The sequence below is a fragment of the Salvelinus namaycush genome, chromosome 42, assembly GCF_016432855.1.
Source record: "Salvelinus namaycush isolate Seneca chromosome 42, SaNama_1.0, whole genome shotgun sequence".
Lineage (NCBI taxonomy): Eukaryota > Metazoa > Chordata > Actinopteri > Salmoniformes > Salmonidae > Salvelinus > Salvelinus namaycush.
Window position 1 is genome coordinate 17,424,891 of NC_052348.1, and position 27,678 is coordinate 17,452,568.

The following is a 27,678-nucleotide window of genomic DNA, read 5'->3' on the forward strand; positions in this document are numbered from 1 at the left end:
CATAGCCCACTACTAGCCAGCACCATCCTCTACCTAAACCATAGCACCACTACTAGCCAGCACCATCCTCTACCTAAACCATAGCCCACTACCAGCCACTAGCCAGCACCATCCTCTACCTAAACCATAGCACCACTACTAGCCACTAGCCAGCACCATCCTCTACCTAAATCATAGCACCACTATTAGCCAGCACCATCCTCTACCTAAACCATAGCACCACTACTAGCCAGCACCATCCTCTAACTAAACCATAGCCCACTACTAGCCAGCACCATCCTCTAACTAAATCATAGCCCACTACTAGACAGCACCATCCTCTAACTAAATCATAGCCCACTACTAGCCAGCACCATCCTCTAACTAAACCATAGCCCACTATTAGCCACTAGCCAGCACCATCCTCTAACTAAACCATAGCCCACTACTAGCCAGCACCATCCTCTAACTAAACCATAGCCCACTATTAGCCACTAGCCAGCACCATCCTCTAACTAAACCATAGCCCACTACTAGCCAGCACCATCATCTACCTAAACTATAGCACCACTACTAGCCAGCACCATCCTCTACCTAAACCATAGCCCACTACTAGCCAGCACCATCCTCTACCTAAACCATAGCCCACTACTAGCCACTAGCCAGCACCATCCTCTAACTAAACCATAGCCCACTACTAGCCAGCACCATCATCTACCTAAACTATAGCACCACTACTAGCCAGCACCATCATCTACCTAAACCATAGCCCACTACTAGCCAGCACCATCCTCTACCTAAACTATAGCACCACTACTAGCCAGCACCATCCTCTAACTAAACCATAGCCCACTACCAGCCAGCACCATCCTCTAACTAAACCATAGCCCACTACTAGACAGCACCATCCTCTAACTAAACCATATCCCACTACTAGCCAGCACCATCCTCTACCTAAACTATAGCACCACTACTAGCCAGCACCATCCTCTAACTAAACCATAGCCCACTACCAGCCAGCACCATCCTCTAACTAAACCATAGCCCACTACTAGCCAGCACCATCCTCTACCTAAACCATAGCCCACTACTAGCCAGCACCATCCTCTACCTAAACTATAGCACCACTACTAGCCAGCACCATCCTCTAACTAAACCATAGCCCACTACCAGCCAGCACCATCCTCTAACTAAACCATAGCCCACTACTAGACAGCACCATCCTCTAACTAAACCATAGCCCACTACCAGCCAGCACCATCCTCTACCTAAACTATAGCACCACTACTAGACAGCACCATCCTCTAACTAAACCATAGCCCACTACCAGCCAGCACCATCCTCTAACTAAACCATAGCCCACTACTAGACAGCACCACCCTCTAACTAAACCATAGCCCACTACCAGCCAGCACCATCCTCTACCTAAACTATAGCACCACTACTAGCCAGCACCATCCTCTAACTAAACCATAGCACCACTACTAGCCAGCACCATCCTCTAACTAAACCATAGCCCACTACCAGCCAGCACCATCCTCTAACTAAACCATAGCCCACTACTAGCCAGCACCATCCTCTACCTAAACTATAGCCCACTACCAGCCAGCACCATCCTCTACCTAAACTATAGCACCACTACTAGCCAGCACCATCCTCTACCTAAACTATAGCACCACTACTAGCCAGCACCATCCTCTACCTAAACTATAGCACCACTACTAGCCAGCACCATCCTCTAACTAAACCATAGCCCACTACTAGCCAGCACCATCCTCTAACTAAACCATAGCCCACTACTAGCCAGCACCATCCTCTAACTAAACCACAGCACCAAGATGGCTGTATACAGATGCCAAAATAAAATGCTAAATTGTCACACTATTAAATGGACACGGAGAGTTTTGGGGGACTTGACTTGCACAAGGAGAAGGAAGGGGTATTTCTGTTCCCCCAGAAAACAAGTCATTGGAGGTGACCGGGCACAACTGAAGGAGCTGCCATTTTAAAAGTAGTTCAGGTGGTTTCTTATGGACTAGCCGCACCTTCCTTCCTCTAACCACTCCCTGCTTCATGCCAAGTTTACAAAGAATTAAACAAAAATTAAATACTTTCGTACTAAGCAGTTAGAGGAAGTGGTTGCACAGCTCTGACTTGACCACGACCGTGGAGGGTCATGCAATGTCGCCGCGATTTGATCGCCCCTTCTTGTCCCCCGTGACGATGGCTCAAACTGTGGCGGCAGCAGCGGTCTTTTTTAATGTCAGGGAAGAAATAGGCTTAGGTTCTCGTTTCTATTCATATTTCACACACAGAGACAGAGAGAGGGCACGGATTTGGAAATAAACGTTCCATTTGAGAATTTTATAACCAGGCTTGGCCGGCCCTTTTCAAGCGGCCTCAGATGTGGTTTGAAAAGAAATTCATTGCGCGGAACTGGAGCTGGCAGAGAGCCACGGTGTTTGAGAGGAGAAACACTAGCGCCAACACTTTGCTTTGTAACAGAACAGGGAGGCTCAATGCCTTGGCGTGCTGCTCTGTGTGTGTGTGTGTGTGTGTGTGTGTGTGTGTGTGTGTGTGTGTGTGTGTGTGTGTGTGTGTGTGTGTGTGTGTGTGTGTGTGTGTGTGTGTGTGTGTGTGTGTGTGTGTGAGTGTGTGTGTGTGTGTGTGTGTGAGTGTATATGTGTAGTCCCAAGTCCCATCTTAATTTGATCAGTTTCTCATACAGGAAAATAATCCTGCAGCAACAGGAAATGTGAATTATTATGTGGATTATAATTAATGGACATTTTTGTAGGGATTGATACATTTTCAGTAAGGATAAATCAAGTTTGACATTATAAAGTGGAAATAACTAACTTTTTAAACAGAGATTAGACTTTTTAGTCTTGAATCTGGTTCTGGAGGCAGCTCTGCAGTGGGCACTAGGCGACACAGCCACAAAGTCCTAGAATCTGATTTAAAACCTAACCTTAAGCACACTGCTAACCCTAATGCCTAACACTGATATCGCCACCCCTTCCCTTGCATCGTGTACAGTGCTAGTCGACAGTTGGCTAACACTGTCGTACAGTCTCAGATAGGAAGGGATTCTCCACCCCCCACCACCTCTCCTTCCCCTACTGCCTGCTTGGCATCTCTAACTCCCCCCCCCCCCCCCCACCCCCCACCCCCCACCACCACTTGCCTTTTGTGCTCCACTCAATTATCCCTCGTCTGCCGAGTGAGGGGGGAGGGAAAACGAAAAACGGGGGAAGTTTATAATAATCACTTCCCACTTCTGTAATTTATATGCAATGAGGACTCAGCGTGCCCGTAGCTACAATCAAGTGTGTGTCGGAACCACGTGAGGTGTTTCCAGAAACCATCGAGGACGGAGAGACTAAAGTAGCAGATTCCCATGATTCCCCATGCTGCTAAATCCGCTGGCTGAAAAGCCTTTCCTCAGCTCCTCGCTGTTCTGTTATGCAGCCAGGGCCCTTTACCAGCCACACCTGAAAATACACACTGTTACTGATTGAGTCTGGTCACGTACTCTGGGGGGGGGGGGGGGAGGGAGGGAGAGAGAGAGAGAGAGAGAGAGAGAGAGAGAGAGAGAGAGAGAGAGAGAGAGAGAGAGAGAGAGAGAGAGAGAGAGAGAGAGAGAGAGAGAGAGAGAGAGAGAGAGAGAGAGAGAGAGAGAGAGAGAGAGAGAGAGAGAGAGAGAGAGAGAGAGAGAGAGAGAGAGAGAGAGAGAGAGAGAGAGAGAGAGAGAGAGAGAGAGAGAGAGAGAGAGAGAGAGAGAGAGAGAGAGAGAGAGAGAGCAATATGTGACCTGTTGCCACAAGGGCGACCAGTGAAGAACAAACACCATTGTAAATACACACACAGAAAGAGACAGACAGACAGACAGACAGACAGACAGACAGACAGACAGACAGACAGAAAGATCAAAGGTATAACCACAGACAACAGAATGTGTTGGCACCCTCAGAGGGTCAGAAGAAACCGGAAGCATCCCGGTTTTCAGGGGGAAAGCAGAGAAGAGGTGAAGCCTGAAAACCGGATGCTTCCGGTTTCGTCTGAGCCCGCTCAGGCCTTTCTTTTACGCTTGCTACGTTAGGTTAATGTTCTGGTTAGCTTGACGATTACTCTTCTTGGCCAGTTCACACACATTTTCCCGCTGCGTTATCCTGATGTCTGGATTGCTGCACACCTGCTTGACCACACGTGACCTTTTGGTCTGTGTTTCAGGCAGGACTGTTTGATGACAAGCTACACACAATCTGTCTATGAGTCAGTCAGCACATACTAGCATGTTAGAGGACAATCAATGTAAATACATACAGTACAGAGGAAAATCACAGTGTATACATACAGTACAGAGGAAAATCACAGTGTACATACAGTACAGAGGAATATCACAGTGTATACATACAGTACAGAGGAATATCACAGTGTATACATACAGTACAGAGGAATATCACAGTGTACATACAGTACAGAGGAATATCACAGTGTATACATACAGTACAGAGGAATATCACAGTGTATACATACAGTACAGAGGAAAATCAGTGTACATACAGTACAGAGGAATATCACAGTGTACATACAGTACAGAGGAATATCACAGTGTATACATACAGTAAAGAGGAATATCACAGTGTATACATACAGTACAGAGGAGAATCACAGTGTACATACAGTACAGAGGAATATCACAGTGTATACACACAGTACATTAATGTAGACTAGATCGTCATGACACTTCAGCCTCTACTGAAATTATATCAGTCTTTCTCAGCTGAGAGAGAATTCGTCTGAAAGTAAAGAATGGGGAGACCAACCAAGACGAGAGCAAAACCAGCCCAGATCCTGCCTCTCCTAGCTTGTTTAAACACTTGTTCTCAGACACAGTGCCATTGATGACTCCGTACAGGGCTACTGTAAAAATCTGCAAACACAAAGGCATTAGATAGAGAGAACTGTGGGCGTGGGGCAAACTAAAGCCCTGTGGAGACATACATAGTCTGGCCAGGTGTTCCCTCTCAGTGGCTCTGTGTGTGTGGAATGCCTGACCTTTGCACAACAAAGGTGAGCAAACACACCCCCTCCAAAAACGGCCCCCTCCCAGTGTCTCTCCGTTTATAGGCCACAGAAAGAAAGGGACCGCCACTCTCCTCTCTCCACTACCTCTCCACCAAAACACACTACCAACCCGGGTGAAGTTTAAATAAATAACCAATTACTATTCCCAGAGTGGTTTGAACCCCCAGGAAGTCAGTCAGCCAGCCCAGCTCTCGGTGAAGTGTTAAAAATTGAACGTTTTATTGGCAGGATGGCCTTTTGGCCAGGGGGCTTAATGTAACGAAACCCAATTAATAAGAGAAGAAAGCCAGGCCGCCAGCGAGGGATGGAGGGAGGAGAGGGAGGGAAAGGGGGAGCGCCACGCGCCCAGGGTAATGAGAGGAACGAGGGGAGCGGAGGAGTGAACGAACGAGGGGATAGAGAGGAGTGGACGAGGAAATGAAAGCCAGCCCCGGAGAGAAATGTACATCTATGAACTGGAACCCCCCCATTCCCCTCACCCCTGTCCTCAATCTCATAGCGTCAGTGACAGTCCAATAGTTCAGCCTAGTCTTGCATCTAAAGCTCGTTGCTGCCTGAACTAGTTATTCCAAAACCTTACATTAACATTGACACCCCTGTTTGGTTTTTTTACTTTCAGCTTAAACTTCTCCCTTCACATATATTCGCATTGACCAAATCCCATTTTTCAATGCGACAGTGATGTTGACTGAATTACAGTGGAAATCTAACACGCAAAGAAGCAGTCACTTATCATAAGACCTCCCTTAAACAACAAACGCCACCGTGAGAACCTACAAACACCGTACATTAATGCACAGCGAGACACCACACGACGGGCATATAGCGAAACGCTAGACACACACACAGCCCGCAAAACAAACACTAATGTACACACACACACATTCTAGATTAGAGACTCCCATGTGTACACCCCCCCCCCCCCCCCACATTCATCCTGCTCTGCCTGCATATGCAAACAAAGGGCCCCATTTACAGCTAAGTGTCATTTCTCCATATCACCAAACAGAAGCTCTGAATAGGACACAGATGAATTAGGAGGTATTACCCAACATCCTTGAGTTTTCAGATTGAAGATTCAACAGAGGCTGAATGGGGGGTTTCATAACCCAAACTCAATGACCCTCCGGCTTCAAGTATATTTCCCCAAGCAAACCAATCACACTGGCTCGCACTCTCCTCTTATGAAGGTGCCAGTTGGGATAATGTGTGTGAAATAGGCCTGCTCTGATGAAAAGACACAGGTTTCATTTTCTCAAAGTGTAGAAACTCCGTTCTTTCCTTGTGTGTTGGGGGAACTAGGCCATTAGAAGCACTGAGTTCGAACAACAAAGTCGCTGAACTCTCTATGAGGAAACACTTAAAGGACTATAGAGATGATAGTCCCCGTCAAATGGGTTAAAGATGCTCTACAGCTATTTTCTTTTTACATTTCCTGTTGAAAAACAATATCCCAAGTACACATACAGTAATGTACATACAGTTGAAGTCGGAAGTTTACATACACCTTAGCCAAATACATTTAAACTCAGTTTTTCACCATTTCTGACATTTAATCCTAGTAAAAATTCCCTGTCTTAGGTCAGTTAGGATCACCACTTTATTTTAAGAATGTGAAATGTCAGAACAATAGTAGAGAGAATGATTTATTTCAGCTTTTATTTCTTTCATCACATTCCCAGTGGGTCAGAAGTTTACATACACTCAATTAGTATTTGATAGCATTGCCTTTAAATTGTTTAACTTGGGTCAAACATTTCGGGTAGCCTTCCACAAGCTTCCCACAATAAGTTGGGTGAATTTTGGCCCCTTCCTCCTGACGGAGCTGGTGTAACTGAGTCAGGTTTGTAGGCCTCCTTGCTCGCATACGTTTTTCAGTTCTGCCCACAAATTTTCTATAGGATTGAGGTCAGGGCTTTGTGATGGCCACTCCAATACCTTGACTTTGTTGTCCTTAAGCCATTTTGCCAAAACTTTGGAAGTATGCTTGGGGTCATTGTTCATTTGGAAGATCCATTTGCGACCAAGCTTTAACTTCCTGACTGATGTCTTGAGATGTTGCTTCAATATAGCCACATCATTTTCCTCCCTCATGATGCCATCTATTTTGTGAAGTGCACCAGTCCCTCCTGCAGCAAAGCACCCCCACGACATGATACTGCCACCCCAGTGCTTCACGGTTGGGATGGTGTTCTTCGGCTTGCAAGCCTCCCCCTTTTTCCTCCAAACATAATGATGGTCATTACGGCCAAATAGTTCTATTTTTGTTTCATCAGACCAGAGGACATTTAAAAAGTATGATCTTTGTCCCCATGTGCAGTTGCAAACCGTAGTCTGTCTTTTTTATGGCGGTTTTGGAGCAGTGGCTTCTTCCTTGCTGAGCGGCCTCTCAGGTTATGTTGATATAGGACTCGTTTTACTGTTGATATAGATACTTTTGCACCTGTTTCCTCCAGCATCTTCACAAGGTCCTTTGCTGTTGTTCTGGGATTGATTTGCACTTCTCGCACCAAAGTCCTTTCATCTCTAGGAGACAGAACACGTCTCCTTCCTGAGCGGTATGACGGCTGCGTGGTCCCATGGTGTTTATACTTGCGTACTATTGTTTGTACAGATGAATGTGGTACCTTCAGGCGTTTGGAAATTGCTCCCAAGGATGAACCAGGTCTACAATTTTTTCCTGAGGTCTTGGCTGATTTCTTTAGATTTTCCCATGACGTCAAGCAAAGAGGCACTGAGTTTGAAAGTAGGCCTTGAAATACATCCACAGGTCCACCTCCAATTGACTCAAATGATGTCTGGAATTGTGATACAGTGAATTATAAGTGAAATAATCTGTCTGTAAACAATTGTTTGAGAAATTACTTGTGTCATCCACAAAGTAGATGTCCTAACCGACTTGCCAAAACTATAGTTTGTTAACAAGAAATTTGTGGAGTGGTTGAAAAACTAGTTTTAATGACTCCAACCTAAGTGTATGTAAACGTCTGACTTCAACTGTACACTGAAGTATTTTGAGCAAAATGGTGTTATTTTTTTACAACTGCAAGTGTTGGCCATTCAAGGAGTTTCTCTTATGGGTGTACTCTGTCGTCATCGGCCACCCCTCTTGCTTGTGGGAACTATAGAGGAGCAAAGAGAACAGAAGAGGAAAGGCCCACCCCTCCCCACTAGTGCCATGTCATGTCATACCTGGACTACCTATTGAGATGGGCCTTTTGTTAGGTAAATCAGCTGAGGTGAAAAGGAGACTGGAGTGCATCTTTAATAAGGGGTGGTTAGAGGTTGTTTCAGGTGAGAGGTGGATGTGAGTTTAGCGACTTCAGAATGGTTCTGTGGAGGTAGGGCAGTATTTGGGGAAAGATGTGTGTAGGGGTTGGGCCAATGTTCTGAAGCTCAATGGTGGTTGAGTTATGTGAAAGTTGTGTTTGGGTTGTGTTGACGTTGTGTGGGGGGGATGGACCAATGTTTTGAAGCTCAGGGGTGGGATTTTTGGTGGATGTGTGAAGTTTGTTTGAGCGATGTGTTGTGGGTGTGTGTGTGGGTGCACATGTGTGTGCACGTGCGTGTGTGTGTGTGTGTGTGTGGGGAGGCAATGCTGGGCCAATGTTTTGAAGCCTTTTAGTGCCTTGCCTGGTAGTTGTGTGAAGGTTGTAGGGGCGTTGTGTGAAGGTTGACAGAGCGTTATGTGGGGGTTGGACTGGGTGTGTGTTTGGCAGAGCCCGGGGCACCCTGCAGGATGTTCACCTTGCGGCGGGGTGCAGGCCTCATTATCACAGCAGGACCTGGTCACATCAAAGAGCTGAGGAAAGGGCAAACATTCCACTGAAGTGCCACTGTCAGCAGGCCTGGCTACCCCCTACCAGCTTGACCAAGACCAGCAAGCATGTTCACACACACACACACACACACACACGTACGTTCTTTTGTTACCTATATAACGTAATCGCCACTTGTCATGTACGAGCCCAGGCAAACACAGTGGAAAACCCCCACAATGAATGAGTCACACAACAGACTGCAGATCTTCTTCCTGGCAGAGTTTATTGGAGAGGGAGAACACACAAATTCTCCCACACACCCACTTCACCTAAAATGTCAAGCAAAACTGTGATTGACTATCTAGGGATCCCCACAACACATTTTTTTATAGAGTAAAATCTAAAATCGAGTGTACATTTTTTCATGTAGTTGGCTACAATATCAGCTAAGATGACAGAAATACTGGTTTCTAATGAGTTTCTAATGAGGTGATGGAGAGAAATGGAACTCTAGAGACCTCTGGTCTGAATCGGGTAACCGGTAAAGCTGACAACAAGTAGAAGTTGTGCACCCGAATGCGGCACAGCTCTTTATTTTTCTTATTGAATCAAACGGCAAGTTTTTTTTTTCTCCTCGTCGATCCATTTTTAGCTACTACCCCACTGCTGCATGAACACACTGCATGGTATATCACTAGAAACCTTTTGGACTGCCGAGTTGCTACATTCATGCCAAGTTATCGCCACATTCACAACAACGAACGCTAGCGAGCCAGGACCCTTAGAGAGGCACACAAATGAAAACGCAGCGCAAGCTAATGTTTAGCGCTCGCTTAAACCCAAGCCTGAGTCTTCACAACACAATAACAGAAGGGGGAAATGGAGAGAAAAGAGAGAAAAACACCACAGAATGATTGGGAGAAAAAGTGCTGAGAAAGTCAGCCTCATGCGCCACGTTTTAGAAACCAAGGAACAAGAGAGGATTTGCCTGCTACACCTAGATAGTGTGTCCCCCCTCGCTCTCAGCCAGGTATTCTGGGCATGAATGGCTGTCAGTTTGGATTTGGGAGCTCAGCGTTGAGGCGGGAGAATGGAGTCTGGCTGGAGTGGTGGGGGTCTTTGTGCCTGGCTCTACCTGTGGAGGAGAGCGCTGGAAGCAGCAGTCAGCTGGCAGACCCCTCTCAGAGCGCTAGCTAGCTCCATGCTAACTAGTAACTAACATGTGATATTGAGAGCTGTAGGCAGGTAGCAGACCCATCTCAGAGCGCTAGCTAGCTCCATGCTAACTAGTAACTAACATGTGATATTGAGAGCTGTAGGCAGGTAGCAGACCGCACTCAGAGCGCTAGCTAGCTCCATGCTAACTAGTAACTAACATGTGATATTGAGAGCTGTAGGCAGGTAGCAGTTCCCCCTCAACACGTTAGCTTCATAATAACTCATACAGTAACACTAGCCTAACATCTCTAAGTATAGTGGTTCCCACTGTACTTGAGAAGAATAATGAGACCATAGGCCTACTGGTAAAATGAGGGGGTACTTCAGGGGTACTCTGGGAAGAGCAGAATTCAGTTGGTGGTACAATAACAGGTTTGGAACCACTGACTCAGTAGTCCTCTTTGACAGCGCTAACCAGCTCCATGCTAACTAGAAAACACTAGCCATTGAGGGAAAGGGTAGTTAGCTTAGCCATAGGGTCATGGAAAAGGTGAGAGCCAGTGGGGGGCAGATGGCGACAGGCTGGCGGGGAGTGAATGTTTACGAGGATGGTTTGAAACGGCACGCGTTGAGGAGAGGAGCGTGTATCAGGGGTGAATGATTTGAATGGGTGCCGCTTGAGCTGGGGAGTGTACTGACCTAGTTTCACTCGTGCGCACACACACACACACACACACACACACACACACACACACACACACACACACACACACACACACACACACACACACACACACACACACACACACACACACACACACACACACGCACACACACAAACACACACACACAACCTTGGGGAAGTAAACACTCTGGCACAGTGGCAGGTATCTAAATTCAATGACAACAGAGCAACAGAGTGAGCCAACTGTGCGTCTGCTAATATATATTTATATTACTAATCTAAAAACGCAGTGAAATATGACGTCCATACATATACTAACGTACAAAAATGTGTTGTATGCACACCTATTGTATATTAATGAATATTACATTAAAAATAGGTTTGCTGACCAGCATTTTGCTCCTGTTTTAACCATAGCAACTCAGAGGATCCATTCTTCCCCAGAGCCACGACGCCTGTGTCCTAGCGATCTTACATGTGAACTTCTGACCCCATAGTCACATGATCAATGGCCTTTTCACCTCAGCGCACCTCTGCTTTTTGAAGACCAACGCCTCCTAGTCTTCTACTCCCACTGGCTAGGCAGCTAAGAGCCAGGTAATAGACTTCAGCAGGCTATTGGATTACCTATAGTGAGTCATTTCAGCTTCGTCGTCAAATATAAAGGGCAAACTGACAAAGTCAGTCAACATTTTTTTTTGAAATGCATGTTTTGATAAAAATGTGGGTGTTTCTACATAAGGGGTTTTAAACTACTATATATATATCTTACTCTCTTCCCCTGCATCAAGATATAGAGTTGTAAGCCCAGTCATCGTTACTATAAGCCAAAGCATTCATCATTGTGGATCTGGTTACAAACCATTCTTGTCTTTTATAAAGTAAAGGACAGAAGTACAATAGGTCCGACTAGCAGCCCAGCTGTTGTTTAGGTGCAACTCTTCATTTTTAAAGGATTAACCGGTGAGACACTAAACACCTGCTTTTCAGCCTGGAATTAGTCATTAAAACCCCACATTTTCAGCTTCACACACACACACACACACACACACACACACACACACACACACACACACACACACACACACACACACACACACACACACACACACACACACACACACACACACACACACACACACACACACACACACACACACACACACACACACACACACACGGCTAGTCTCCTCAGATCTGAATGAAAACAAAGCTATTCTAAAAGGCGTAATCCCCTCGGAACAAATGGCTATTCTCCACTCATGTATGACTAGGCCTGCGTCCTAAATGACTCCCTATCCTCTTTATAGTGTATTACCTTTTAACAAGGCCCCTGAGGCTCTGGTCAAAATTAGTGCACTATATTGGGAATAGGTTGCCATTTGCAATGCGCACGAGGGAACACTTCAGCCAGCCTTTCCAGGATCAACCCAATCACAAGAAAATCTCCGCCCCTATTGGTTACTTTTGTGAGACGCTTTTGTAGAGACGTAAGGCAAACCAAAACAATGACCGTGTTAAAACATGGTCCCTAACAACGGTCGGACCTTTCTCTCAACCACCCCTTAAGAAATGGTAATCGCCTTACATTGTCATGATATATTCAAATCCTGATTGTAAAGAAAGAAACTGCATGGGCCCGAGCCCAACACATGTAGCCTCGAGAGCACCATTCATTCATCTGACACCACACTTGAAATAGATGCAGAATGACAACAAAATGAACACAACACAGTTATAATTCAATTCCATTTTCTGTGGCTCTTGAAAATAATGGACTTGTACAGTATTTCCTTTGTGTATCAGAGACTCATTTTAGACTTAGTGGGGGGTAGCTATGTTCCCATCAGTCCAATCGTCACTCTTTACACTACAAGGCCTATCTCGAATGAGCCAATCGTAGTGTCTCTCTTCCACCATGGCGAGAGATAGCGCGAGATCAACAGAGATCACCGACTCATGAATAGCACCCCAATATGTAATTGCATTAAACCATTACAATGCTCAAACGCTTCTGTGGTCTGAATATGGTCTATACACAGGAACACAAAGAGAACGCAACACTCCAGTGGGCGACTAGCCTAGCATTCGTTCACACCTCTTTCCAGATCTCCTGCCATATCAGAGATAGGAATTAACCAAAGCCAGGCTTGGTGCGCCGTGGACTTTTATGAAGTCAAAGAATCTCGGTGAAACGTCTATGAACCTGTCATATCCCATCATTGTTATAGCTGTCCATCTCAGTACAGAACGAAGACCCTGTCTGTGTATAGGGCTCACATGAAGGGTGGCGTGCGATTGAATAGCAGTTGAAGCGTCCCTCTCTCCACCAAGGCGCCCATCTTGATTCCTCTTTTCTTGGTGGCGGAAGAGGGGGATGAGGAGGAGGGATAGGAGGTGGGGGGTCACTTGCTTTTTTCGTCCCCTTTCATCTCAAAGATAGGTGCGTGGCGGGGGGCAGAGGGGGAGGAGGTTGGGGTTGGGGCTCTGGATCGATTTGATATTTGGATGCATTGTTTGATGACGGGGAGCTCAAAGCCGAGGACGTCCCTCTGAAGTCTCTCCTAACGGGAGACATGAAAAGTCTCACCTGGTTCCCCGAGCGAAACTGAGGGTCTATGTACTGGGGTGCGGAGATTGGGCAGACAGACAGACGCCACACCAACTGAGGCATTTTCTTCACTGTAGCTCCCTTGAATTTTCTAATTTTAGAGCTCAATCCTTGTCTCACATTACCTATCAATAATTCTAAATCAAAACATGTATTTTCCAATATTTTCAATACAGAATAACAAGATTGTCAACACTTAGTTCCTAGTCAAGACTTAGTTCCTAGTCAATCCACTCCGTTTCATTTAATCACCATTTCAGTTTGTATTAATAAAACAATGTCATCATATAATCACTGGTACCCCCACTCTAGAGCTGGGACGATAAACCGAAAATGATCGACACTGACCAAACCAACCACTTATCGTGGACATTTGGCTGATATCGTTCATTAGGATAAATAACCTTCGAGGGCCCAACTAGAGAAATATGTTAAATGCTAATATGGGTGACTGTTAAATGGGACAATTGATAGCTACAACATCCAAAGTAGTAGTAAAAGCAGTTACGGGTAATATAAATGTAAAAAAATAACTTTGGTGTGCGTTAATGTTGTACACGCATCGCTCAATTGGTCTTTATCATGAGAATTCAGTCGATTTACCGTAATATGGATTTTTGTCCATATCGGCCCAGCTCTACTCCACTCCTTGTCTTAACACCAGTGTAAATCTAATGTCCTTAATGTGTGTGTGTGTATATCCCCAGGAGAAAATAACAGCCTTCCCTTCCATCACCACCAGACTAGCCCCAGATGAAAATGATGATCAAAGGAAATAGAGGCGAGAGGAGGGAGGAGAGGAGAACAGAGTGTAGCTCATCAGATGAACAAACACACTCTTGCTGGATATCTTTATGGGTTTCATCACCCTGCATCAAGTGACTCTCCGCCGAGCACAGCTAAACAAAAGAGCTGTTTTCGTCTTCATGAGAAAGAAAGAATATCTTTCCCTTTAAATGAGGTCATCTGTTCCAATAATAGACGGCTGGTATATTGCGATGTTTGTCAATTCTAGTGGTTACAGAACACTAATCAGAATCAGGTAGCCATCATCACTTCAGAAGAGGCAAAGATTCACATCATTTCAGCATCGTTCCCCAACAAAACATGACCCAGGACCCAAGACCTGCTGCTAAGTGCCGTGGTGTGTGTTGCATACTGTAGCAGTGGTATGGCCCAGACCCATAGCAAGAGAGCGGAGAGAGAAAGAGAGAGGCAGTAGTCCCATTCTACTCTGTTTTCCTCTTCTCTCTGTGACCCGCAGCCATGCAGACTATCTCTCCAGCCGCGCTCCTCTCTCCAGCCACGGCAAATTGGGTGCCCGGGGTGCGAGCCTGGGCCAAGCCTGGCATTTGGGGGCCATCCGAGGCGCCAGGCATGAGGGGTAGAGATATGGCACTGAAGGGGGACGGAGGGAGCAGCGGGTCGGTGGTGAGGGGGCGACACCAGGCACGAGCCCCAACACAAAGGGAACAGGGCTCGTTAGAGAGACGAAGCTAGCTAGAGCTCCATGGCAATCACTGCCTGCCTCTCCCCCCTCCCTCTCTCCCTCCGCTCGCCTCAGTCATAAATATGGCTACATCTGCAAGTGTAATCACTCCATTGTGGCCCGATTTTCTGCTCTGCTGGACGGCGGCATGGCGGCCTGCTTTTCAGCACCTCTCCCTCGCTCTACTTCCTTCCCTCCCATGTCCGTGACCCAGTGGTGACTTCTCCTGGCTGGCTGGCGAAGGCCAGTCAGTGAGTCTCTGAGATTACAGACACGCAGTCAGTCACTCAGGTAACAGAGTTACTAATCTGGCCCTGTTGAATTACACATAATTGCCTCGGCACTGTGATTGATTTCAGCCCTGGAAAGGAAAAGACGACCCCCCCCCTCTCCTCTCTTCCCCTCCGACATGCATACACCCCTCCTCCCTCTCTCCCCTTCTCCAGCGCTCCAGCGTGAGCAGCAGCCAAGACTCTCCAGCTAGTAGGAGGCTTTGAAGAGATCAAAGCCGAGGCCGGGAGCAGTTGTGCACCCTGGGAATACGGATACGGGGAGGCTCTCTACTCCTCAGACCTATTTTCCAGCGTCATGTCGGATTGCAGCTGTATTGCATTTTGCCAGTTCTCTTAATGCTCTTGGTTTTTACTTTGACATCAGTGATCCCCCCTCCCTGTAGGTTTCTTCAAAAACAAGGGGGAGGAAAAAGAGAGGGAGGAGGAGAAAGAAGGCAGGAGAGAGGGGAAAGGGAAATGGGGGGGATGGAAAAGGAGGGAGAGAAAGAGCTACGGCTGATGTTTTTTCTTCACAACTCCATAACAGGGCAGTTGAAATGAGAAGGGGGGAGAATGCTGCATTTGTTTTCAATTCCGAGGCCGATATCAAAGGAGCGGCAAACTTTTATGGGTTTCCCAAAAATTAAAGACCATTCAAAGAGCTGTTTTTTTTATTTATTTTTTTATAGCCAAGACCACACAAAATGAATTGACAGCAAACCCCTCCTCCTGTCCACCCCAGCTCTGCAAGCTCCAACAGAAAGGAAAGGGAAAGGGGGATACCTAGTCAGTTGAATGCATTTTGAATGCATTATAATGAAATGTGTCTTCCGCAGTGTGTGTGCGCACGTGCTCGGTCGCTCTCACACTCCAGCCAGTATATGTACAGTATATGTACAGTATATGTACAGTATATGTTGGAAATAGTTAAGAAGGGAGAAAATAATTACGCATTCGATGTGCGCTAGCAAAAACAAAAAAAGAAGGGGGGAAAAAGAGAGCTATATCCATCTATCCATTTAACAGCTTGGTTAATAAAGCCTGGTGACGAGGCAAGGCGAGCAGCACAGACCCCTTTGTACAGTAACTATACCGGCCCTATACCCAACCTTCTACATTGAGGAGCATTCATCTTTCAGTGCTGTCAGATACACACACACACACACACAGAGCATGTGAGTCTCTTTAGCTCTCACACCCACCACAGCACACACAAAGAAATAATGAGCTTCTGAAAAATATAAAGGAGGGAAAAAAACAAGAGTAAGTTGACGGTAACAGAGCGGCTATTGATCAAGGCCGTCACACTAGAACAAGTCAGAGCTGTTTGCTGGTTCTCTCTGAAGTACGGAGCGCTGGGAGGAGTTACACTCAGTGTTTCACCCCTGCAGCTCCCATTGTCCCGGTCACAGTTACTGCCTGAACTACATGGTACACAGCACCAAATATAGACCTGGTTTTCACTAAACTAAAAAAGGGATGATTTTATAATAATGTTACGACAGTGAGGAACTATTTGGGGACTAAATAAAACTAATGGCATCAAAAGGGTTTCAGCTACACCACTTCAAAAGCCTCCCCATTCATCTCCAGTTGAAGCGCGTCAATGTGGAAAAACAACAGTGTTTTGCTTGGCGTCTTGGCTTTGTGGTGGAGCCAGTCTTATCAGCAGTGTTTAGGTGGTGGAGGGAGGCTAGGAGTCGGGCTCTGGTCCCTGTGTGCCGAACTGAGCTCCCACAGAGTGGCTTCAATAGGAGCCACACAGCCTGGGGAGTGGAGGGACTTTCGCCGGGGGCCCTTCTGAGGGCCCGGGAGTCAAAACAACAAGCTGGAGTGACGACAACCGACGCCACGCGGAGACAACAAAAAAGCCACTATCCTCTCTAACCTTCCACCCAACCCCCCCACCCAACCCCCCCACCCCAACTCAAGCACACGCCTGTCCCCTCCTTTCCGTATCCCCTGGTGGTCATGAGGCGGTGAGAGTGAAGCCCCACTCAGCAGGTGCTGTGGCTGGGGCCCGGCCTCCATGGAGCAGAGACGGGCTAGAGTGTTCATCCATCACCATGTTCATCCATCATCTCGTTCATCCCTCAGTAGGATGGATGAACGAGGGAGAAGAGAGGAGGGCTAGAGTGTTGTGATGTCCTCGGCTATGATGACAGTCTCGTTTTGGTGAGAGCATGAGAGAGCACATGAAAACAAACACTCACAAATACGCACACACACACACACACACACACACACACACACACACACACACACACACACACACACACACACACACAAACAATACGATAGATGTTTTACTATATTCCCACAATGCTCTGTTACAAGTTTCATCAAATAAAGTAAAAGAAAACATGACACACTGTCCATATAGTCAAAACATGAGCGACCAACATACACAGTCCCACAGTCCGTCAGCGTCGTAACACAAATTTACACCACGTTATGTGAACACTTGGTGCATCCTGCCTGGACTTATTTTGTCTTCTCATCTTACAGGGAGAGAAAGGAGAAAAAACACCAGTCGTTTCAATTTAGGGAGAGGATAATTCCTCCCAGCTCCACTTAACAAGATGAAAGACTTTGATAAGGGGATTGCAACCACATGGAATCATTACCGTGGAGGGAACGCCATATGGAATAAATGTGTCGACCAGCCTCCTCGCCATGTACCATACAGTACAGTAGTTTGACGCACGCTCCGTGTCAATGATACTGTTTATAAAGAGCTGAGACCCAGAAGCACACAAAGGGTGGGAGGACGCTGGAGCTTTCTGTGAGGTCTACACAGTGTGACAGACAGACACACACACACACACCCTGCTCTTTGTCAGACCTGCACAGCAGATGACATCAATGCTGCAATAATCCTCTGGTGATCCTTCAAATTTAACCCCCCCCTTCCCCAAAAATGTTTTTTTTAAACTTCAAATAATTGACTGTTTTCAAAATGTCATATTTGGTCACAAAATATAGTAATATTGTTTGTAAGCCAATTTTAGGCAACGACATCCAGCGGCAAACTCACACATCAAATAGATCCCAGCTGCTTCACAAATCACAACAAAACGCTCTGCTCGATTCAGCGCCTCGAACCGCTTTACAACCCCGCAGTCGTGGATAAAGAACTACACATGGCGCCGCACGTTGCCGCAGACTAGACTGCGCGTGGACATGAAGGGCTCCTGGGAAATGTAGTATTCTCATAACAGGGATCGGTGCTGAATGGGGCCAGGGTTTGAGACCGTGAGGACAGATACACATGGCACTGGGGATGACGAGGGGTACGTCTCAAATGGCACCCTATTATTAGTGCGCTACTTTTGACTAGTCCTATGGGGCCTGGTCTAAAGTAGTGCACTATATAGGGAATAGGGTTCCATTTGGGACGTAAGCGAGAAAAGGGGAGCGCGGTCAATCCCGTTAGGTAAGCCCGGGTTAGTGATTCCACACGGCCGCGCAATGCCGCCAAGGAGATCCGTCACGTTCTCGCTGACATCAAAGGGGAACCGCAGTCTCCCCCCACGGGCTCTCACACACGACAAGGACCCGCCACCGAGGGGGAAGACAGGGGGAGGGAGGTATGGCCTGGGAGGGGCAGCAAATGGTTCCCTCAGCTCTCTGCACACCAAAAGCCCAGCTTAAAATCAGCTATGGCGATTCCACCTTCCCCGACTGCTGCACTGACAGGCTGGGGACTGGATGTTTGGAGAGCCTGGACTTATGCTCGGAACGAGCTAGTGGATTCAAAGTTATAGTTCTAAAGTAAGGTAGTGTGTGAAAATGGCTTCCACCGTTACAGGCTTGGTGGTTACAAGTTAAAAGTTGTCATGCTCAAATTCAGATGTTTGATGAGAAGGTGACAGAAGTTTAAACTATGACTGGATCCAGAGAGGAGCATTAAACCACAGTAATCCTGAAGCTATACATCTGCTACAACGACTCAAATAGCATTTCTCATTGACTCCAGTGCACAAGTTCTACATACACTTTCTACAGTCAGAAAACAGAGCGGTCGAGTTAACGCACATACAGGAATGTGTTAGCTCGATAAGTCCGAGGTTTAGCCAGAGAGATGTGAGAGCTTGATTCCAAGCTGCCAGCCCATCCAGACATCGAGCGTGGTCTTCACAAAGACTTAACAGAGGCCAGAGTAGGGAACACAATCCCCCCTCTCTTCCCAGAGTTCTGTACAGTCCGGCCCTCTGGCCATGGGAGCTGGAAATATGAGCCATCACACACGCACAGTCACTTTAAATAATCCAATATGCAACAGTCAAACCTCACACGACCCTATATGTGAAGACTCGAAGAACACACACACACACACACACACACACACACACACACACACACACACACACACACACACACACACACACACACGAGAACATGTCACTACAGTTCCCACTGACACCAATATACAGTATAACTGTAGATAACACTTTAAACAGAATAGTAAATGTATTTACTTCACTGGGCTTCTGGGTAGACTAAATAGTGGCAGGCAGGGTTTTCAATGGATTCCTCTGGAACAAACCACACCAACCAAGAGCCAACATATACTGCTACAAAGTGTAACCTCTGTATTGACAATGACATGGCCAAGTAGAAAACACTAATATGACACAACCCTCACTTTATCTGTTATAATAAAGAGCAGAATAATAATAATAATAATGAGGCATTCATTTTCATTTCACCATGTAAGCTTTAGACCTGGGGTGGCAGGTAGTCTAGTGGTTAGAGCTTTAGACCTGGGGCGGCAGGTAGTCTAGTGGTTAGAGCTTTAGACCTGGGGCGGCAGGTAGTCTAGTGGTCAGAGCTTTAGACCTGGGGCGGCAGGTAGTCTAGTGGTTAGAGCTTTAGACCTGGGGCGGCAGGTAGTCTAGTGGTTAGAGCTTTAGACCTGGGGCGGCAGGTAGTCTAGTGGTTAGAGCTTTAGACCTGGGGCGGCAGGTAGTCTAGTGGTTAGAGCTTTAGACCTGGGGCGGCAGGTAGTCTAGTGGTTAGAGCTTTAGACCTGGGGTGGCAGGTAGTCTAGTGGTTAGAGCTTTAGACCTGGGGCGGCAGGTAGTCTAGTGGTTAGAGCTTTAGACCTGGGGTGGCAGGTAGTCTAGTGGTTAGAGCTTTAGACCTGGGGCGGCAGGTAGTCTAGTGGTTAGAGCTTTAGACCTGGGGCGGCAGGTAGTCTAGTGGTCAGAGCTTTAGACCTGGGCGGCAGGTAGTCTAGTGGTTAGAGCTTTAGACCTGGGGCGGCAGGTAGCCTAGTGGTTAGAGCTTTAGACCTGGGGCGGCAGGTAGTCTAGTGGTTAGAGCTTTAGACCTGGGGCGGCAGGTAGTCTAGTGGTTAGAGCTTTAGACCTGGGGCGGCAGGTAGCCTAGTGGTTAGAGCTTTAGACCTGGGGCGGCAGGTAGTCTAGTAGTTAGAGCTTTAGACCTGGGGCGGCAGGTAGTCTAGTGGTTAGAGCTTTAGACCTGGGGCGGCAGGTAGTCTAGTGGTTAGAGCTTTAGACCTGGGGCGGCAGGTAGTCTAGTGGTTAGAGCTTTAGACCTGGGGCGGCAGGTAGCCTAGTGGTTAGAGCGTTGGGCCAGTAACAGAAAGGTTGCTAGATCGAATCCCTGAGCTGACAAGGTAGAAATCTGTTGTTCTGCCCCTGAACAAGGCAGTTAAACCCACTGTTCCCCGGCAGGCTGTCATTGTAAATAAGAGTTTGTTCTTAACTGACTTGCCTAGTTAAATAAATAAATAAAAAAGACCTCAACTGCAGTCTAAACCTGGACTACCACCTCCAGAGATGAAGGGATGTCTAACATCCAACTGAGATCCTCTCGTCCTTCCACAGAACTTTATTGAATCAACTACACAGAGACAATCTCCATATGTGCTACTGGTCGTGGTGACTCCACCACACTAACCCTATGCGCAGCTGAACTACTCAAACCAAGGACTTCCATTCCTTCTCCTTTTAAAGATCTAGTACAACTCCTTAGAGGTCCTACAGCTCACGCCTTGCTTCCCTCCCCAAAATCTGCTGACAATCAGCAACTCTGAACAGCTCTGTCAGTTGGGCCTCATGCACAGGAATGCCATGGCCAATGAAAATCAATCTAAACTGTAGAGGGGGATGGAGGGAGGGAGGGAGGAGGGAAGAAAGGGAGAGAACGTGCCTTTGATCTGGGTGAAAACTGATCCTAGGCCTGCAGATACTGTGGCTGCGGTGGCCGGCAGGCTTGATACAACAGCCAGGCAGCACACACATTTCACATCCAGCCAATCAACAGCCAGGCAGCACATACACGTTTCACATCCATCCAATCAACAGTCAGGCAGCACATACACGTTTCACATCAGACTAGAAGAGAAGACTTGTGTTCCAACTTCCATGACTGCACCGCCACCAACCGTATCCATTTTATTGGATAAGTGAGAGAAACGTACATAAAATCGACTAAGGATTTATTGAAGATGGGGAAATTTGGCAAAACAAAAAGTGGGCGGCAACCACGGAAATGAGTGTTTAAAACGGTCCAGGCAGCGAGAGGAGGGGCCAAATAACAGGAGTCATTTCTTTATTTAAAGAAGGTTGGATGGAAGCCCCTCAGTCCTTGAGAAGGTATCCATTCCATAAGTATCCAAAACAATTATATTGGAGATGAAATTTGTCTGAAAAAATATCTACGGTCAGAGGACTCCTATACAAGAGCAAAGTGGGTACCGCTGCCACGAGATGAGAACACCATTCACTTTGTATTGTCAGACATATTCACACAGTCGCTACACAGACTTCAAACCCTTCAAGTGAATTTCATGATGAAACCAAGTCAGACACACAGGCAGACATAAGCCAGAGTCTTTGGTCCTTGAACAATGCGTGCATGTCTGTGTCCTGTAGTCTATGTGCTAGCAGGGTGCGGGGACAGGCTTTGGGAGGCACCGAGCCATAGTGAGACTGGGTGTATTCACCACACACAACTCCACCCCACACACACACACACACCAAACAGGATTAGGGTGGACAGCTGCTGGCATGCCCTGGCGTTTTGCGTCTGTCTTGCTGCTAATGTTCAAAAAGAGACAGACACAGGAAGCCAGCCACCAGGCCTACAGCCTGAAATGAATACTGTTATAGGGACTATAAGCATGGTGACATACGGCAACCCTGGCTATTTCCGCAAACTCCCTCTTCAGATGAGATGTTGCCGTTAGGCCTCCGCGACCATGTCAGCGTAACCGCTGGGCTTACTGTCCATATGTAAACAAACATTGATTCAGTTAACAAGACGCGAGAAATAATACATCATATACATGTCGTTCATCTGCTGGAAAGTATGAGAGGCATGTGGGGGAGACTAGATCAGGTGGTTGCCAAGGGGACAGATCATCACAACATTACAGGGGCATGTTATATACGGCTATCACAAACCGGCTACATCACACTAGGAAGGCGGTCGAAGAGAGGCAAAGAACATTCTAGAGTTGAAAAGATGGTAGAAAAGATGAATGGAAATGTTCATATACAGGTATATTTGAAAGGAAATCCCAGGTTAAGCTCTTTTTTAGGGGTTTAGACCTGGTTAAGTATTTAAGATCGAATCAAACTTGACGCAGTGAAAATGCACTAGACACAAACTGGGCTAGCTAACTTGACAGATGGGTGGAAGTGATTGATTGATGGAGGTATAACTGGAATAACATGTATAGAGGTACAGGTATAACATGTAACTGGACTCACCGTTCTGGGCATGGGCGGCGACAGGGAGCCGTTGTTCATGTAGGAGTCGTTGTTCATATTAGTCATCATGATGTAACCTGGGTATCCAGAGTACGGATGACCTTTGTTGTACATGTCTAGGTGTTTCCCTGGAAACGGGCCCAAGAGACAGAAAAGTGTGAACTTGAGGCTTGGTGCAAATCGTACATTTACGATCATTAATGGAAGATTTGTTAGAGAACTTGAGTCAAGCACATTAATCTCCATTAGGATTTGGACCATTATATAGAATAACATCTCTAAGCAACAGTCTGATCAAGTAACATAACAGCAATATTCACCGCCATCATAACTTCAGCAGTTCAGAGTCATTGGGGAAATCTCCTTGAGTTTATAGCCTATTAATACAGTTACATGTGAATGGTCATTGCCAAGTTACAGTTTCTAACAACACTGGGTCAGTCTGGCACTGTGACCATCGCATCATCGCTCCATGCATGCCTCTTGATGGCGTAATGATATCGCTGTCGACCACTGTGACCCGGCGCCCCCCGTTTCACCAGTCTTTTGTCTCTCATGTCTTGGAGAAAGGGGAGAGGAGGGCTGCACTATACAGAGTAACAATGGCGTCCCTCCGTGCCAATTAGCGTCAATTAGGAGGAACATACAGACTGTGTCAAAACAAGAGACGCCCCTACTGTTCCCCACGCCTCTGACCTAAAGAGAGAGCATTTGTTCGGGTCCGTCCCCCTGCCTGAATAGAAACTCGCGACAAACTATTTGGTGGCTGTTGGTTGTCGCTTTCTGGGGAGGGGGGTGGTGTGTGTGTGTCTGGTAGATTGATAGCAACATGGGCTTGTTGTGGGGAAAGGGAGTGTTTGGTTTAAGGGGTCCTATTCAGGGCTGCTGGGGGAACAAAGAAGAGCCACTCTTAACAGAACAGAGCTCCAATCATGACCTGCAGCTCTATCTGGGGTCAGAATACAGCCTGGACCAAATAAAGACATCAAACGAGTCTGGTGGTGTCACACAGCAGCAACATGTTGTACAGGACAAAACACACAGACACAGAGAGACAAAGAGAGAGATACAGCGACAGAGAGTGTGTGTACAAAATAAGCCAAGGAGAATATTAAGTGTCACTCACTACTAGTATCAGAGAGCCACATGCTTAAGTCACTGCCTATCTTCACAGGTTTTTATTCATGTCAACGTAACAATTTAAATGCATCAGTATTGCATCTTTCTGATGACCAGGCAAGGGGCCGCAGCCATTGGGATTGTTCAACAATTCTCTGCATAAATAATAACATTTCCTACGGACCACAAAAGACTTACATATAGAACTTTTTTTCCCATTCAGTTTGTACATGTCCTGACTAGAATCAATTCAGATATCATCTCTGCATCAGAATGAACTGGGGTCAGATAAGAAAAAGGACGATAGTGTGACTGATCGGTTCTGAACTGAAAATGAAGTGGGTAGAAGCTTTTCCAGTCTACCATCTTTCTTTCCTTTAAAAATCAAATAAAAATCTCTCAATAATCAAGCCTCCAGAAACTGATTTTAATGTTGTGCCGTTATCTTGGCTCAATGTGACCCATATATAACTGCAGATCTCTAAAACATGCTGATAACTGACAGGATAATATTTTATGTGATGTGTGTCACTTACCATCATCGTGATGGTCTCTGTGTTTTTCATGATATGAGTCTTGGGATATTTGGGATTGTCTAGTTCCCTGTGAGAGACGGAGACAGAAATTAGGTTATTCAATTCGTAAAAAAATTCAACAACACACACACACACACGCTGTTATGGCCTGTTCTTTCAGCTTGTCCCCGGATTTAAGAACACATACACAGTGAGGCGAGCGCGTTGGGGAGAGAAGGGTTGACGGAGCGGTCTGTATCAACCCCTCAACGAGCCACTTAATTAAGCTTTATGTCCTTAAGGAGCTTACAAATTAACTTGCATCAGTCTGCTTTCATTTTCACCAACCAATTTAACCAAAGCTCCAACCAAATTCAAAATCAAATGAATCACGGTAGCCTATGATGCTTTCCAATACAAACGTGCTCTGCACAAAATAACTGCGAAAATAGAGAAGAGGGGATGATGTGTACTGTGTAGTCGACTGCTTTTCCAAAATACCGTGAACCCCTCCACATGCATCTCCTTTCCCCCTCCCCCCTCGAATGGGAACGCGTAGAAAAGACCTCCTTTTGGAGTTCACTTCCCTGAGGGTGGCTTCCAGCAGAGTCACGGAACTTCACTGGATTCTCAATTAACATTCAACCTCGGTCTTATTTGCGTCTGTGACAGCTGTAACTATATGAGCTCGGCCCAGAGTCAGTAGGCACCCTAATTCCATTAACATTGGATAATGACAAATGGCAACAGCTAATTGCGCTAGGTTTACCTTTGTATACATACAGCATCCAGAGCTAGAGACTTAGTAACAGCTGCCTAGCTCAGATAAAACATATATATTCAGGCACAAAGTTAAACTTACTATTGAATATGAAACTCACTGCACTGAGGAGGAATGTGACAATCACACAGCCTCAAACGATGTAAGCTACTCTTGTTACAGCTCTTATAAATGCATTAGATACATGATTGAGATAAAGGAATGACAGATTATTTAAATGCATAAGCAATGTGAACAAAATATCTACCAGTATTACCTTCAAACCTGTACTGTGGCAGTGACATTTCTTTCATATTTCAAATATGAATACGATCTATATCAAAACTAAATATTTCCATTAATCCCCCCCTCCCAATTTAATTCCGTCCTTTAACAATGTGTTGTCTCTCCATGAAATGGCCATAATCTCCACAAAACATACAGAAATGTGTTGGCCTTATTTCACATTGGGAATATGAGTGTCACTGTAATCTAGAGGTGCTACATTTTGTCAGGTGTGGTTTTCCTTCGAAGATCCTTTCATCTGGATTTCCCTTTGAAAAAACAAACATTTGTTTTATATCAAATACGATTTGATCTGTCCAAAAACGCTTTAATATTTTATATTATTCATAGTTTATATTATCCAACCTGGTGAAACATTGTTTAATTAAATCACCTAACCCATAGCAATATTGCTATTGTTACTGTAATAATTATAAGTAGGCATACTTATCATTTTACTAATATTGTTTTTTTTTATCAAGACAATGATTGTTATACCAATAATATTACTACTACTAATAATAATAATAATAACTATAATAATAATAATTCAATAGTGCTAATTTAATATTGCAATAGGCCTAACAAAATAATTCAAAATGTATTCACGAATTCATCACCTATAGTGCAATATTTAATTTAAAATATCAAATAACCTCGTAAAAACTGTACAACAAGTTCTCTGAATTGCAGAAAAATATTATCTCACATTAAATTGTTCTGTATGTTTTGACCTTTGGTATAATTCGTCAACAATGTTTTGAAAAGCTCTGCAGCCACGTGCAGCAGATGTATTTATGAGCCTCTGTTTACAACTGATTACAAACAGAACATGGCTACTATTTACACATTAAAATAGTCATATTATACACATATAATATTAGGCTACACATCACCTTGTTAATTATGACAAAACCAAACATAGTTTGGGCAAATATCCAGTCATTTTATCAGCTTTTCAGCTTTTATCAACTTTCATAAAATGTCCAACTGACTTCCCTGAAATGGGGGCTATTATTTAGAGACAGGTGAACTTGAATTAATATGTTGTCGTTAGAAATTTGATGGACATTTATTTAGGCTAGCATATATAAAGGCTTGGCAACATGTAACACTAGACTTAAGTACAAGAGAGGAAATACTCACATCATGATTGCTGTTTGGACTCGTCTCTGACTCATGTACTAAAGATGACTTGATATCTGCCAAGTCTCCCTCGTCTTCCTCTGAGTGACTGAGTTCTGCGAATATTTGTTCTTGGTCTCCCTCATCCTTGAACGGAATCATTTCGTCCGTGGCACAAAGCTCAGGGTCCCCGCCGCCACCACCACCTGCTAGTTGGGGCATTTTGATTCAGTCGAAGTACTCGCACTGTCCAAATTGGAGGAACTATCGAAATCCCCAAAAGGAAACCAAAAATGTTCCTTGAAGCGGCTTGAAGTGTTGCGCTCGGAACCCTGGAGGAAACTGCGTGCGATCACGTTTTTTGTTTTAGCTAAATTAACAGGAGATCCTTTTTTGTCGTTGTTTTTCGAAGTATTGTGGATTCTTACAATGATTCAGATTCTAAATATTCGAAATTGAAGATGTTATCGGCAAAAGCGGATGTGTAGTGCACGCTCAACCCGCGGCACTCGCCAGCTCGGCTCTTTAAAATGTCAGAAGTCAAAACCTCATCACGAGAGTCAGATGTGCCGTCAGATTTGGCAGAGGAGGGCACACACCCGGGAGCTCCGCTAACGGTCAAAGTGCATGTAGAAAAAAACCTCTGCTTATATTTCCTCGTTCTGGGGTCCTGTGAGAGTTGCAGTCCTTTCGTGAAAAAAAAATAAGGAAAAATATAATTTAAAAAATGCGTCTCTGAATCTCGTGCAGCCTGTTTGCCACAAGTAGAACACGATTTATTTTCCCCACTTAAACAATACTGCGTATCTATCCCTATTAAAATGAACATACATCCTTGAACTGAATAACGGCTAAATTAAAAGTAATAAACTATATAAAAGATCGAGGAGTGCGTTATAAACCGATACGCTGTGGACCGACTTCCAAACTGGAGCACCGCTCCGTAAGTAATGTAGCTCTCCTTTCCCGTCCTCTGTCTCCTCTCTCTGCCTTCTCTCTCGCAGCGACTGGGAGGATCGAGATGAAAGGGGAGCCGCCGCTGTGATTGACACCACACCGATTGATACTCCTAAGAGAGCGAGG

At 45.7% G+C, this 27,678-nt stretch overlaps 1 protein-coding gene across 1 annotated transcript in view; it reads right to left on the minus strand.

Moving 5' to 3' along the window:
* The window catches only part of LOC120034764 (lymphoid enhancer-binding factor 1-like), a 45,772-nt gene extending 18,323 nt beyond the window's left edge, over positions 1 to 27,449 (minus strand). The window contains exons 1-3 of the mRNA XM_038981367.1: positions 26,617 to 27,449; positions 24,447 to 24,513; positions 22,792 to 22,919 (exon numbers count right to left, since the gene is read on the minus strand). Of these exons, the coding sequence (XP_038837295.1) occupies positions 22,792 to 22,919; positions 24,447 to 24,513; positions 26,617 to 26,817 (396 nt within the window). The 5' untranslated portion in view covers positions 26,818 to 27,449. The remainder of the gene's footprint in view (positions 1 to 22,791; positions 22,920 to 24,446; positions 24,514 to 26,616) is intronic.
* Between the last annotated feature and the right edge of the window lie 229 nt (positions 27,450 to 27,678).